This window comes from Salvelinus alpinus, chromosome 5 (assembly GCF_045679555.1).
Source record: "Salvelinus alpinus chromosome 5, SLU_Salpinus.1, whole genome shotgun sequence".
NCBI classification, from domain to species: domain Eukaryota; kingdom Metazoa; phylum Chordata; class Actinopteri; order Salmoniformes; family Salmonidae; genus Salvelinus; species Salvelinus alpinus.
The window spans coordinates 74,651,004-74,667,270 of NC_092090.1; the positions used below are offsets into that span (position 1 = coordinate 74,651,004).

A 16,267-nucleotide genomic window follows, 5' to 3' on the forward strand; every position below is an offset into this window, starting at 1 on the left:
AGCTTCACATGCTTGGCTTCATGATCACATGGGCAAGGTGTATTAAGTAAACCACATGGAACATAAGCTATGTTTCAAATATAAACATGTACCAAAACACAATGCCTTCACAAATGTCGTGTGGCAACACTGACTAATGATATTAGATCTGAGTCGACACGGTAACAGGAAGAAAAGTTGCTGAGCCAGTGCAGAGACAAGGTCGCTGTCTGTTAAGCGGTTTGAGGCGAAGTAGACCGAGGTGGCAGTACCTCACTGGGCCATTAAACTTGGAGCACTGCTAAGAAAACCACAGTCCTTAGTCAATGTGGGTGTAGGGGTGGATTTCATTCAAGCAAACATGTTTTTGGATCCTGCACATCTGAATTGAATTACTACGCAAACAGCCGATGGGGAAGAGAGAGCAGAACAAACTTTGTGTATGCTTTTCTACTACGCAATCACTTCAGGGTGGGAGGCTCAGAGGCCTTTCAAAACTCCAGGAAAGAAAGAGTGAAAAGATTGCATAGCATGCTGAGAAATCCAAGCCTTGTTTGTCAATGACAAAAGGAAACAGACGTAAGTTGACTGACCGTGTCACATGATTTTAGAATCAACCCACCAAAAACTATGACATTAATCCCAGAGAAGCTACGCCACTTTGTCTGACCAGTCACCCCCTCTGAAAGGGTCAATTGCAATAATGTTTAAGGTTAAGAAAATGGCTGTGTCACTTTGCAGTGGCTAGACACCAATAAATCATTTAGTGTTTCACCTAGGTCACGTGAAGAACTGAGAGGGCAAGCTAAAAACATAGTGAATTTATTAAAAGAGGTAGCAGAGAATAATTATTCATCAACGTCTAAATCATTAACATGGTATATAAACAAATTATATATAATTATATAATCAAATTCCTATATGTTTGACCTTTTGATAAAGATACCTTCTAGGCAATGTTCCCTCTAATCTGCGGGAGGGCATGCAGCTCCCCTGGGACTGCCTTGCAGAAGAAATATCAGCACGCGCAGAGAAGCACAAGGTTGAACTTCACTCAACTTTCTATTTTTCCCCTTTAACACTATCAACGTCTCCCTCTACTGTGGGTATTGTGAATATTAGCCACTTTCAATGAAACATACAGAAACAAAAACAACTATGCAAGAGATTTTCTTGTAGGCAGAACGCACCGGAGTAGGATTCTATTGCATTGACAGGCACGACTCAGCCCATACTCTACAGACCAGTGATGCATAACCAATCAGAGCTGCACTCTCCCTATATGCAAATAGACCATTGCCATATATGGATGTGTGCAATTCACTTTTAACTGGACTGTGTTTACAGCATTAATGGTGGTGAGTATATGCGCTTGTTTTGAGATCACTTGAGAGCAGCATGTAGCCACGCGTGCACATTTGTTCATATACTTTGCTAGTAATTGAGTTATTATCCCAGTTATAGCTCATTTCTAAATCAGCCATGGGGGAGTGGTTGTTTCCTACAAAAGCACAAAAAGTATGCATTTCTATCCATCTTTGAAAAGCGAGTCAGGTAAAGAGCATTTTTTCTGTCTTAAAGGGACAGTGTTGTACTTTGAGACTAAAGTAGCCAATAGGCAGAAGGTAGCATAATTTGTCTGATTATCTGTAAAAATGGTATGGGAATAATAATTAACTTCATTTTGTAAAGTGGTTTCTTGCATAAAACAGCACATTTTCAGTCATCTCCTTGTCTGAAGGACAAGTGGATAAACAGGTTAATGTCAAGCCCTGCATATTTTTTCCAAAAGTCTTACGGAATGTTTGCCTACAATGAACACCCCACATTGGCTGCTACTGTAGGCTGAATGATAGAACAGCTATTTCCATGTTAACATGTTATGGGATGCATTTTCTCTATTGTTTTTGATGCTAGGCCACTTGATAGGCCTACATTATGACCACAGTAACTACTTGGCCACTGTTATAACTGTAACTTAAAGCAAGTACAGCCTCAGTCTTCACAATAAATGCATCCCAGAAATTGCACAGAATTTTCACAACGTTCAAGTTTGCACTCAGCAGACCTGAAATTTGCTCAGTGCCCCCAAAAATTGAGGGAACAAGTGCACTTTCTTGTTTATTAGTGGCTATGTACTTGGATATTGAGACCTGATTCCTATCAGTGTGTGTCTATAAAAGCAGTGTTTCTGCAGAGCCATGAAAGGACTGCAGCCTTCCCATCAGTATTCAGTTCAGGCTTCCCAAAGCCTTTGATTTCATGATGGACTCTGGTTGTTCAATGCGTAATGCAACACTGGCAAATCTCAGAGGACACCCAGCCAAAGGTCTTTCAAACTATTTTGGACTGCGAGCTAGCAGAAAGTATCTTTGGCAAACCCAACCTGTACCATTCTCTGTCGACGTCTTTACAAAAACTTCTACTCAGTCTAATGTGCTGAAAGATGCACGGGCACTTCATGGAGAAGCCATCTTTGGAATGGAAATCCATGTCAATGCTGAGGTCTTACCACTTCAATTCAATTAACAAGCAACCAGGTGACCGCCATACTCCACTAAATGAATTATGACATGCTACTGACACACGGGGACCAAGACAGCGCTCCTGTCATCATGATTGCGCTGTAATGGGGTATTGAAACACAGAGAAAATAATGATTCTATCTTTGTCAAATTCAGAACAGGAGGCCATATTTGAGCTGTGAGTACTGATCATCTGATGACTGAACTGGGCAGATATAGTCCTGACTTCAGTGTCTAAGACCGACCTCGTTAGGAAGTCACATTACTTCGTAAACTTGCTTAACAGTGAGTCACTTGTTACCAATGACATGTCTAACATGGAAAAATCAGTAGGAATGGTAGAATGACTTGAATCAGCGGAAGTGTGTGCTATTGACACAGCTTGATCACCATGGTGATGATTAGGCAGAGTTAGTCTAGTCTGAGGAGTGTGTTATTGCTGCTGTGATCTGAGGAGCCAGAACGCAGGCAGCTCTCTCCCTGTCCAGTCTAGTCCGGCTGGCATACCGCTACTGGTGACTGACAAGGCTGAGGCTGACACCCACAATGCATCACCTGGCCTTGCATCGCCTTTGATGTATAATGCATGAATAGGCAGCTCTCTGAACACAGGGTGTGATATTGGGGCGATGGTGTGGTATTCACAGACAAGCTTGTTCCCTTCTCCATATCCAGCCCCCCACCCCAACTCCAAACCCCGCCCCCATACTACCAAAAGCAATACCAACTGAATGCTAAATAAACCTGTCTCGTGAATAATTGAGGATCTCGGCCAGAGCAGGCTCTGATTAGCATACGGGCCTTATGGACCCAATCTGCACAGCAGTGACAGGACAGACAGCCTTCCCTGTTCCCGGGCTTCTCAAATGCACAGAAGGGTTTCATTTCTATTTCAGACTCCTCTCACTCCTGGTCCACTAACACAGCGAGAGGAGTCCTAGTGAGACCAGCTCCATCATTCATTACAATGCACATTGTTGTCTGCTGCAGACCAGGCACCGTGAGGGACAATTGATGATCTGAGGCACCAGGAATCTGATCATAACCAATGGCATCATCATCTCATTACTGCTGTAGTGCTGCAGCTAAATATTAAATCAGCAAAGACACTAAGGGGGGAGAAGGCCTTTCAACAAACACATTGGAGGGCAGATAAGTCATATCAATTAAGAGCCATATGTGCATGAACAGTGGAAGATACTTGACGGTCATCCCCAGAAGTCCCACATAATCAATACCAGACAAAAACTCATCTCCACACCAGCCGTCATGAATATACAATTATAACATGTAATGAGTGCTTCCAGAAGAGAGCAGGAATACATAAAGATGCTGCTGTCCCCCTCTCTCCTCAGGTCCCTCTGGCTGGCTGGCCCTGGCTCCTGGGCAGTAATCCCTGGACCCCCACGGACCCCATCCGCTCCCCCTGCTCTCATTAGTGCAGTGCTGGGGCCCTGCAGGCCTGGGGAGCCTGCCTCCTGCTCCCCCTCTCTGCTGCTAGGGTAATGAGCACATAATCAGCCTGGCTCCCTGGCAGCAGCTCACCAGAGGGGCATGTGGGCTTATGGCCATGGTGTGTGTGTGGGTGGGAGGTGGTGGATGGTGGGGGTAAGGGCACAGTGGGGTGTTTCAGTCTGAATGGCCTGGGTATCAGAGGACGCTTCTGCTCACACATCTGATGACCTTGTCTCTCAGATCACCTGATTTTATCTTGGCTACATCCTCTTCTGGTTAACATGACCACTCTAAAATACTCTGTGGACCGAAGAGATTTAGCTGAAGGGCAAGAAAATATAAACGAGAAAGGAGACCGTGACTTGAAATGGGAACAAGCAAACTGTCCACTACAAAATCTAAAGTTAGGCAATTAAAATAAGTAAAATATTCTCCTTCAAAATCAACTAAATCCTTCACGTCTGAATCTCAAATTCCTGGTCCTCATAAGTCTCTCTCTATCAACCTTCCTGGTTCAATGGACATTCAATAAAGATGAAGGTCACACAAATATAGAAGGCTCGTCACAGAGAAACATTCGTACGTTTCTTTTATGCGAATCTTGAGTTTGGCCAAGGTAGGGCAGCATGGAACCAAGCCAAAGACCTCAGGTTCCTCGTCAAGTCTTCAATAGCCCCTTTCATTTCCTCCTAATTCAATTGCAATTACTCTGCTCCTTATTCACATTTTTTTGCTGCCCTAAAATACAGGCCCATGCATTTCATAATGTCATATATTAAGTAAATAAAATAAAATCCATTGGCAGGAACAAAACAGGGCACAGCGAGCCCTGTGTCCCGCAGACAAACGAGGCATACTCACAGAGAGTCACTGACAGGTCAGCACTGTAATAAAATATATTTAATTGGCTTCCAATTGAGAGGGAAGTCAGCCACAGAGAAGCTCTGGATTCCCCAGGCCAAGGCCTGCACTGCTCCCACTGACAACAGCTTCCCATTGACGCCACTCAATGAAGACTTTGTCAAGTGCATCATTGTGTTTAAGCGATCCGACAAACACACCACAAACTAAACAGACCCGTCTAGCCGGAATCACTAAGGTCACAGGCTGAGTCACTGTGATTATTTAACCACAGTGTGGTAACCATGGGTGGCTCGCTGAGCACAAATACAAATCACTTCCCTAACCCCAGATCACCCAGATATGAGGTACAATACGCTGCTCTACTTCCTCCCCACTTCATGGTATGGAATGACTAGATGACTGTTGCAATGATGTAGTAGTAGTAGTAGTAGTAGTTGTAGTAGTAGTAGCAGCAGAGGGTGCTGGGAGCCGTTACTAGACACAGTGAGTGGCTGGATGGATGGTGTGGTATACTCACTAGGTGTCCTGGGGTGGGAGAGTGGGGGTGGCTGGATGGATGGTATGGTGTACTCACTAGGTGTCCTGGGGTGGGGGAGCGGGGGTGGCTGGATGGATGGTGTGGTGTACTCACTAGGTGTCCTGGGGTGGGGGAGCGGGGGTGGCTGGATGGATGGTGTGGTGTACTCACTAGGTGTCCTGGGGTGGGGGAGCGGGGGTGGCTGGATGGATGGATGGTGTACTCACGAGGTGTCCTGGGGTGGGAGAGCGGGGTTGGCTGGATGGATGGTATGGTGTACTCACTAGGTGTCCTGGGGTGGGGGAGCGGGGTGGCTGGATGGATGGATGGTGTACTCACTAGGTGTCCTGGGGTGGGAGAGCGGGGGTGGTTGGATGGATGGATGGTGTGGTGTACTCACTAGGTGTCCTGGGGTGGGAGAGTGGGGGTGGCTGGATGGATGGTATGGTGTACTCACTAGGTGTCCTGGGGTGGGAGAGTGGGGGTGGCTGGATGGATGGTATGGTGTACTCACTAGGTGTCCTGGGGTGGGGGAGCGGGGGTGGCTGGATGGATGGTGTGGTGTACTCACTAGGTGTCCTGGGGTGGGAGAGTGGGGGTGGCTGGATCGATGGTGTGGTGTACTCACTAGGTGTCCTGGGGTGGGAGAGTGGGGGTGGCTGGATGGATGGTATGGTGTACTCACTAGGTGTCCTGGGGTGGGAGAGTGGGGGTGGCTGGATGGATGGTATGGTGTACTCACTAGGTGTCCTGGGGTGGGAGAGCGGGGGTGGCTGGATGGATGGTATGGTGTACTCACTAGGTGTCCTGGGGTGGGGGAGCGGGGGTCTTTGAGTCCGGCAGCTCCAGGGACATCCAGTAGAGGCCATTTCATCTGCAGGTACTGTGGGGTGAAGAATAGGTAACATGAAACACAAATGTCTGGACACTGAAATAATACAGTAAGGACAAGCATACAAAAACATGTAGGGGGGGTGAAAAGAGTGAAAAGGAATGTATTTCTTATACAATAATACCAAATCTGCTTGGTGCACACTCAAATTTACCACAATTTTACACCACATGCCATTATCGAACTTGCTATAATGTGTTTAGACCAACTCGCTAATCCTTGTTGAGACTGAATTGCATGAAATATGGTTGAGCTATTCCAGAGCAGACCATGTCATAAATGGTGTGGGAGCCAGCAGAGAGACAGAACTCTGACAGACACCTGTATGAGACTCATATGTTGTTGGAGTCAGACACCGGCTTTTGGCAGAGCGGGGGAGAGGGAAGTGAACACAGCAGACTGGAGGGGGACTGTGAAATCTCCGTTTGTCAGAGAAAAAACAAGAGTCCAGCTGTGGGCGCCCATCGACTAGCGGGTGGGAAGGGACAGCTGGAAGGAAGCTCCATCAGAACGGGAGGGAAAGGCAGGGGTGGGGTCTCAACACTAAGCCTATGGCATCCTGGTGAATTGTTTTGGCCTTTTGACCCAAACCAAACTAATCCACTCTCCTTGTTAGCATTTTTCATCTTGTTATCATAGTTATCATTATATGGAGCATTAGTGTTTTCCTTTAATTTTGGGGGGAAAGGAAAACACTAATTGTTATTTTATGGCAGCACAGCCCATGCATCCTCGCTTTGGAACAGGATCATGTATACAGGAGTTGTTCTCTCTCAGCCTGAAAGCAACATGTTTCAAATACATTTTCCCTGTCAGCCTTGGTGCTGTGTGGAGCTGGTGATCTGTTCGATGCATAGCTCCACCATCTGGTTTGTGAATCAGTTTAAATACCGGATACAGCAGATTGTCATGCATGTGGATTTTCTCCATGGTATCCAACGACTTCAAATTCATAAAAAGGGTTTTCATTTCAGCTTATGCTGCATTTGTGCGAGCACACATAGACATGTGGTATCAAAGTTCATCTGAATACCAACATGTTTCCAACACCTCTGCATGTGTCATTAGTAATGTAACAGCATTGCTGTTTAGTAATGGATCCTCTAGTTGCGAGAAGTTTAGCACATTACTCAGTAGTTTAATTTATGTTGAGTATGGCACTCCTCAAAATGGCTAGGTCAGAAGCAGGCTACATAGAGAATGATGGTTCCTGTAACCAACCTCAGCCACCTAGGCCTTATCAGTGGACCTTTGACTGTTTCACTGCCCTGATCTACATTTACATTTACATTTAAGTCATTTATATCTAAAGGTTAAGACCATTTTGACAGCTCAGCTGTTTCAGGGGCTAGTGCACTAAAACATTCTCGCTCTCGCTCTCGCTCTCTCTCTCTCTCTCTCTCTCTCTCTCTCTCTCTCTCTCTCTCTCTCTCTCTCTCTCTCTCTCTCTCTCTCTCTCTCTCTCTCTCTCTCTCTCTCTCTCACACACACACACACACATCACATCACATCACATCACATCACATTTGACTCATAACGTCATCGTGTCCTGCTGTTTAACTTCTCAAAACCACATCCCAGAATCAAACAAATTAAAGAGTATTTTGCATGGGAAAAGGCCATATTGTACAATAAGACATTGCACGTTTCCTCATATTACATAAACCAAGGCTGTGCACTTTCATTAACAAATTATACTGTTGCACAAAGTGATGTATATATGGTGGGGAAAACTCACTGCACGCATGTGAAAGATGACAAAAGCCTATTCAAGGCTTAAAAGACTTATCAATCATCTGTGCAGGATTTGATTTTTAAAGCTTCATTCATCACTCAGAGTTTGTAGAGAGGAAGGAAACTTGGATGACTGCGGGTTAAAAATGGAAAAGACATTATAGCAGCAGGGGGAAAGGGAGAGAGGGGAAAAAAACATTCAGGAATGAGTTTGTCGGAGCAGGCAGAGGGTATTGTTTCCTGACAGCTGGGGTCCAATAGAGTACTGAGGGAGGAGGGAGGGGGACCCTTATTCCCATCTAAAGGGGGGGGGAATTCTTGGAGTTGACATCAGCCCTTTTCATTTTCACCACACTGCTCAAGGCTGAATCGCAGGTTCCAACTAATGGGCCCAAGTCCATACAACTGTCAGAAGGCCCTTGCTTTTAGAGGCTGCTAGCTCCCCATTGAAAATGTATTATGCGCTGTGCATACTGCCTAAAGAATGCTGCTTTCTGGGGGGAAAAAAACAAAACAATACAGTTTTCACTGTCTAATCTATGTCATTCACGAGTCCCTCCATAAATGAAACAAGCCCTATTGTGAGCATTTGGTCTACCCTGACCATGCCTACCCCCAGCTCCCCCACCCCCCCCCCCCCTTCCCTTATTTGACAGCTTCTGCCAGGACTGGGGAACATGCCCTAAGGCACTTTTATATTCAGAAGAGTCAGCCTCCTTTAAATAATTGCCACTGTACACTATGGAGCGGCTGGTTAGAGAAAGAAACCCTCAAACTACCATCTTCCACTACCCTCCCTACAAATGTCTACTCAACCTTACACACCCTACCTCACTGTAGTCAACTACACACAACTCACTCACTCACTCACTAACAAGAGAGCGAGAACAGTCCAGTGGGCTGTGGTAGGGGAGACAAGGAGAACAAGAGGGAGAAAAACAACTCAGGGATCAACTCAGAGGAGCCTAAGTTATTCAAATGCTTCTTATAAATCTTTCCTGACACACTCTCACACACACACAAATACAGTACATTCGGAAAGTATTCAGACCGCTTAACTTTTTCCACATTTTGTTACGTTACAGCCTTATTTGAAAATGGATTAAAATGAAAAAAATGAAATATCACATTTACATAAGTATTTAGACCCCCTGTACTTTGTTGAAGCACCTTTGCCAGTGATTACAGACTCGATTCTTCCTGGGTATTACGCTTCAAGCTTGGCACACCTGTATTTGGGGAGTTTCTCCCATTCTTCTCTGCAGATCCTCTCAAGTTCAGTCAGGTTGGATGGGGAGCGTTAATACACAGCTATTTTCAGGTCTCTCCAGAGAGGTTTGATCGGGTTCAAGTCAGGGCTATGGCTGGGCCACTCAAGGACATTCAGAGATTTGTCCTGAAGCCATTCCTGCATTGTCTTGGCTGTGTGCTTAGTGTCGTTATCATGTTGGAAGGGAAACCTTCGCCCCAGTCTGAGGTCCTGAGCACTCTGGAGCAGGTTTTTATCAAGAATCTCTGTACTTTGCTCCATTCATATTTCCCTTGATCCAGACTAGTCTCCCAGTACCTGCTGCTGAAAAACATTCCCACAGCATGATGCTGCCACCACCATAGGGATGGTGCCAGGTTTCCTCTAGACGTGACACTTGGCATTCAGGCCAAAGAGTTCAATCTTGGTCAAACCAGAGAATCTTGTTTCTCATGGTCTGAGAGTTCTTTAGATGCCTTTTGGCAAACTCCAAGCGGGCCGTCATGTGCCTTTTACTGAGGAGTGGCTTCCGTCTGACCACTCTACCTTAATAAAGGCCTGATTGGTGGAGTACTGCAGAGATGGTTGTCCTTCTGGAAGGTTTTCCCATCTCCACAGAGGAACTCTGGAGCTCTCATCGGGTTCTTGGTCACCTCCCTGACCAAGGCCCTTCTCCCCCGATTGCTTGGCTTGGACGGGCGGCCAGCTTAGGAAAAGTCTTGGTGGTTCCAAACTTCTTCCATTTAAAAATGACGGAGGCCACTGTGTTCTTGGGGACCTTCAATGCTGCAGACATTTTTTGGTACCCTTCCCCAGATCTGGACCTCAACACAAGCCTGTCTCTGTGTTCTACGGACAATTCCTTCGACCTCATGTGTTTTATTTTATTTGTATTTATTTTTTCGTTTTTGCTCAGACTTGCACTGTCAACTGTGGGACCTTATATAGACAGGTGTGTGCCTTTCCAAATCATGTCCAATCATTTGAATGTACCACAGGTGGACTAGAATAAAGTTGTAGAAACATCTAGGATGATCAATGGAAACAGGATGCACCGGAGCTCAATTTCGAGTCTCATAGCAAAGGGTCTGAATACTTATGTAAATAAAGTATTTCCGTACATTTTTATTTGTTGCAAACATTTCTAAAAACCTGTTTTCGCTTTGTCATTTTGAGGTATTGTGTGTAGATTATGTGTAATGTAATCACTTTTAGAATAAGGCTGTAACGTAACAAAATGTGGAAAAGGGAAAGGGGTCTGAATACTTTCCAAATGAGCTGTATATTGGCAAAAGATAAGTGTTCCTCATGAAGAACTTTACATTACTCTAAGTACGGGGAGGAAGCTTCAAATCCAAATGGGAATGACATGTTCTCTCTGCAAAATAACAGAACATTTAGGCCAGAGGTTGCTAAAATTACCAGGAATTCTGTTAAAAATGCGTTTCATTTAGAAAATTTGTTCTCCAAGTATTCCCACGAAAAAAAATAAAAAGAGACAAGTGATCATGTCTCAATGTAATCTAGTTATGAAATGATTCTTATGTTCAAAACAATCTATTTTTGGACTAAGGTGTGGTCAATTTGCCGTGAACAAATTATTAGAATTATGTTCCTGCCCCTGACCATCCGCTCCGAACAAAATCAGCCCGCGGCTGAATCTAGTACGTACCCGATTTAGCCTAAGAATCGAGCCCCTCCCCCCATTCAATCAAAATCAAATCCAAATGGTGTTTTGGACTATAACACAGAAACCTGGTTAGGAGACTTCATTAAATCCCCCCCAAATAAAAAAGGTACTTAAAAACCCAGAAAGGAAGGCACGGTAAATAGGAAGATACTACTGAAAAGGAGGTTCCCATGGCTGCAGTCTTATTGAATAGTCTGTAAAAGATTGAAAACACTGATTAACTAAAATCAGCAATTACATTTTACAGTAAACTTCAGGCAGTCCTGTAATGCTTCACAGATGTCCTTAATTTCATTAGAAACAATTTGAGCAGGCCTATGGTTGGCCTCCATCGAGACGCTGGTTTCAATGTAGAGACTGCTCTAGAGAAGAGTGTCAGATAAAAAGCTGTGAGAGCTGTGCAAATAGTCAACTTCTGCAAATATCTGATCCATTTCCATGCCTCTCTGTCTTCCAGCCTCCAGAACTCAAAATAGACATCAGTAGAATACTGTGCTACATGTCAGGGACCCAGATGCAACAAAGGTGGCAAAGTCGCCACAGAAAATTTCCAAAAAGCCAAGATTAACTCTTTGGTTTTTCGAACAGAGAGAATACAGCATATGCTCTGGGGCATGCTGACTGCCAGAGTTGGGTTCTAATTGTTAAATTTCTCTCACAGAGCATGGGGGAACATAGCCAAGTGTCTTTGTCATCTCTGAAGTGTGTGGTGCCATACTGCTGGCCAGACAACATCAGAGCATGGAGGAGAGGAGAGGCAGATGTCTGGACATTTGTTGTCAAAGTAAATCAGACACTGCCAGAGAGAGAAAAAAACAGGCCAAACTTTTCCACCAACTATCTGCAGACTTTGGAGTGTTTTAAAAAGTGTTATCAATCTGATGTCAATGGCATGACACATCCTCGGGGTCTTCTGTTCTAGTCAAACAAAACTACAAAAATGTGTCTTTGGAGTGTCTACAATGTCTATTTTAAAGAGCAATCTTGTCTAAAAACCCTATTGTAGACCCATTTATTATGGTTACAAATTACTAACCAAATGACTTTAAAATGTTAATACACTGTTCTAAGATTCCAATGGCAACAGATTAATTGACAGTGACACTCCAGCTCAGACCTGCGCTAAAGCTGCCTTGCGCTGTGGCATCAAGCCCCCTCCCACCCCTCTCCTCTCCAAACAGCAGGGCCAGAGGAATGCTTCCAGTGACTGCTCCAGCAGATAATGTCAATCACCTACTGTGTGGAGAGCCCCTCCCTATGGTTTTCTTTTGCCCTCCAACAGAAAACAAATGGGCCACACAGCTTGCTGTTAGAGTGAGGTGTTAATGATCCTCTACCCATATGAATAGCAGCTCCACACATTTGCCTTGTCAAACCTTACACCATAGTCCCTAGTTTCTCTCCGCTCAAATCACCTGCTTATGCGAGCCATTGACACCTCCACTTGATCTATGCATGACATACAATTATAAGCTTGCAGAGCAAAGACAATTGCTGTAAGTAGTCCCACCTTGTCACCGAGTTTGAATTAAGACCCATTGTTTGCAGACATTGCGGGCAATTACATAGACATAGGCAAAGTCCAGCCCTCATTGTGCTAATTAGTGGTTAATTGATGGGGAAACGACAAGCAGTTCCGCTGGTCAGCTTGGCTGCTACAGGGCACAGAAATAGTTGTTAGTGGGTCGTTCCACCTCAAAAAGCACAAAGAGGACCCACCATCTCAGATTGTTCTGAAATTTGTTTCATTATTTTGTTGAAATATAATTTGATCTGAGAAGCTAATTTATTGCACCCAAATTGGCCATTTAAATGTATAGGATTCATTTCATATTAATTAAATATAGTACCTAACATCTGATTTGAACTAAACCTTTTTCTAACCACTAGTTAGACATGAGGAATACAAAGAAAGGGACAAAAGCCACCCACGGACCCTCCACACCCCAACAACGAGTATATAGTATCAGTTCTGAGTTCTCTATGTCTCACAAGTAGAATGGTGATGTTTATTTCCCCTGTTCAGAGAATTAGTCATTTAAGTTAGGTTTATGTCCCATCTTACATTCTGATATTCCCAGGTTCTGACCACTAGATGGTGCTGTTCTAGGTCTTTTTTTAAAGAATCCCCACACCTCAATGTTAAAGGGATAGTTCACCCAAATTCCAAAATGACATTGGTTTCCATACCATGTACGCATCCTATGGACAAGGTATGACAGCAATCCATGCGTTGGTTTTGTTGCCCACTGTTTCAAATCCAATTAAGGTAAATTGTACCTAAATTAAAATTTTCACGCTTCATGTCCAAATCACCCTGAAGTATCTAAAAATGTATTGTGTAACTCAAAAATGTTACTTATAGAGGATTTGGAAATGGAGCGTGGAAATGCCAATATAGGTACCATTGACTTTTTTGTGCCACAAATGTTAAGTATTAGCATTTGAAACAAAGGCCAGTTAAACAAAACCAAAGCATGGGTTGCTGTCATACCTTGTCCATAGACTGCATATAGAAACCAATATGTCATTTTAGAATTTGGGTGAAATATCCCTTTAACATTTGGACCAAACACTGAGGTGTGGGGGGATTAAAAAATGTAATAAAAATCACCTGGAACAAAACCATCTAGTGGTCAGAACCTGGTAACATCAGGATGAAGGATGGGACACAAACCTAAGAACTTAAATGACTAATTCTCTGAACAGGGGAAAAAAACGAAATACATTACATAGGATAAATACATAATACTCCGAGACGCATCTACACTGAACAAAAATATAAACGCAATTTGTAAAGTGTTGGTACCATGTCATACGCACAAAAAGCTCATTCCTCTCACAAATGTGTTTACATCCCTGTTAGTGAGCATTTCTCCTTTGCCAAGATAATCCATCCACCTGACAGGTGTGGCATATCAAGAAGCTAATTGAACAGCATGATCATTACACAGGTGCAAAATAAAAGGCCACTAAAATGTGCAGTTGTCACACAACACAATGCCACAGATCATGTCTCAAGTTGAGGGAGCATACAATTGGCATGCTGACTGCAGGAATGTCCACCAGCGCTATTGGCAGAGAATAGAATGTTCTGAAACAAAGCTGAAAATGTTCCAGTTCTTCCATGGCCTGCATACAAGACATGTCACCCATTGAGCATGTTTGGAATGCTCTGGGTTGACATGTACGACAGCGTGTTCCAGTTCCCGCAAATATCCAGCAATTTCACACAGCCATTGAAGAGGAGTTGGACAACATTCCACAGCCTGATCAACTCTATGTGAAGGAGATTATTTGCATTGCATGGTCACACCAGATACGGACTGGTTTTCTGATCCACACCCCTACCTTTTTTTAAAGTTTCTGTGACCAACATATGCATGTCTTTTTTCCCCAGTCGTGAAATCCATAGATTAGGGCCTAATGGATTTATTTAAATTGACTGATTTCCTTATATGAACTGTAACTCCGTACAATTTTGCATGTTGCGTTTAGATTTCTGTTCAGTAAACATACTACTTGTCTAACATAGAAAACGGATACTGTATACTTCTTGTTAGAGATAAAATTATGTTTCAACAAAATAATGTTGCGGGAATGCTAATATCTGTTTCTAACTACAGAAATGATTTCAGAAAAATCGGAGATGGTGGGTGTCATGGCTTGCTGAAATAACATGGAACGGTCCTAGTGGAAAAACAGCCCATTATCCAGTCTGACTCTGCAGTAAAGTGGATTACCTTAGGAGGAAGTTGTCAATGAAAACAATCCTGAGGAAAACTAAGGAACTTACAAGGAGAAATAAAACATGGAGAAAATATTATGGTGCCTATATAATTGATGGAAATAACAATTCTTTACTGTGAATATATCCACACACTGTATTTATCATGTCATACCTAAACATAGATATACACTGGCCACCTTTATAGGGTTGTCAGTAAATAACAAGATGCTCTTCACATTAAAGACAAATATTGCCTTGAACAATTATATTCTTAAACTAAACAATGTATGAACTACTCCAAGGAAATACAATGAGACATTATCAAATCACTTTCAATGTCCTTATCAGTGTTGGTACCATTCCCCCCCCCCCCCCCCCTTTTCAGGAAAAACTGTGTGCCAAATGCACATGCCATAAAATGGATACAATACCAACTAGGCCATTTTGAATATGAGTACATCAAAAATTATAGATGTGTGTGGTAGGATATGTGAATAACAGAATGATATTTTTCAATGCCCCCCAGCCCAGAGCAAACATCCAGTTTATGTGTGGGGTTAACCCTGAGAAGGCCGCTGTTTCCAGCAGTGTCACTAGCATCCTGCTAATGGCTAGCACATTTGAAGTATCCATTAGTAAGTAGAGGAGTGAAGTTAAGTGACTGTGACAGGGGCACTCCCTCCGCTCGTTGGGCCTCTATTGTGACCCGGTTGGTCGCCCTGCTCTCTTATTCACAGCCGGGGAAAATGGGTCAAAGGTCAGCCATCCAGAGTGCACTGGTTTCTATGGCAACATGGCCTATGAAGGCCAGGCTCATTTGCCTCTTAACATGCTCTTGTACACAAAATAACTATTAGTGCAAAGAGGGAGAGAGGAGAGTGAAGAGGGAAGGAAGGCTGAGGGAGGTATTAAAAACACAGTGGAGGGGCTTTTTGAAGATTCTCAACCAGTTAGACTGTGCCAAAGAGTCCCAGATAAATCCAACATAACATCCATCGATGCTTTCTCACAACTATCAGTCTTAGTCCAATACAGAGCTGACATCACTGCCACGGTCGTCTACAAGCTACAAAGTAGAGGTTTAAGACACAGGGGGAAAAAACTTGCTAATTCATCCACACTTTTGGTATTGGTTTGATACTCAACAGGGAAAATACTTCTAAATATTACACAAACATACCAGAGATTCAATTTCATTGAACTCAATGAGCTTTCGTGTCATATGACTAGCTCATGCATATTTTGAAAAATGCCAAACTGGTCTTCAAGCCCCGAGTTATTTAGGCTGCAAACATTAGGTTTTGTTTGTAAAGACCCACTAATGAATTTGGACTTCAGTCTCAATACACAATCTCTTTGTACATGAACATGAAGTGCAAGCCCAAGTTATATGTTGGATTTTGCTTACTCTTATTTTGGCCTTTCTGAATAGTGCCTTGGGGGTTTTACTAGAGAGGAAAATGGCTTTAGTGAGACTATGCATTTTTACAGCTCACGCAGTTATTTCAGGGTTAATTTTTGGGGGGTTTTGATGTGACCCTGAATTATTGCTTCCTGTAGCCAGAGCTTAAAGTGTGTTGCTACGGCAGCAGAGTGAAAGCCTTTTTAAAGGAAGCACAGTATAGTTTTTAT

The 16,267-nt window shown here is 43.5% G+C and overlaps 1 protein-coding gene across 3 annotated transcripts in view; it reads right to left on the reverse strand.

Annotated features, from left to right (window-relative positions):
• The window catches only part of LOC139576772 (transcription factor 7-like 1-A), a 48,251-nt gene that overhangs the window by 16,045 nt on the left and 15,939 nt on the right, over positions 1–16,267 (reverse strand). For all 3 annotated transcript variants that reach the window (XM_071403213.1, XM_071403212.1, XM_071403214.1), the window contains exon 4: positions 6,140–6,223. In XM_071403213.1, the coding sequence (XP_071259314.1) occupies positions 6,140–6,223 (84 nt within the window). The remainder of the gene's footprint in view (positions 1–6,139; positions 6,224–16,267) is intronic.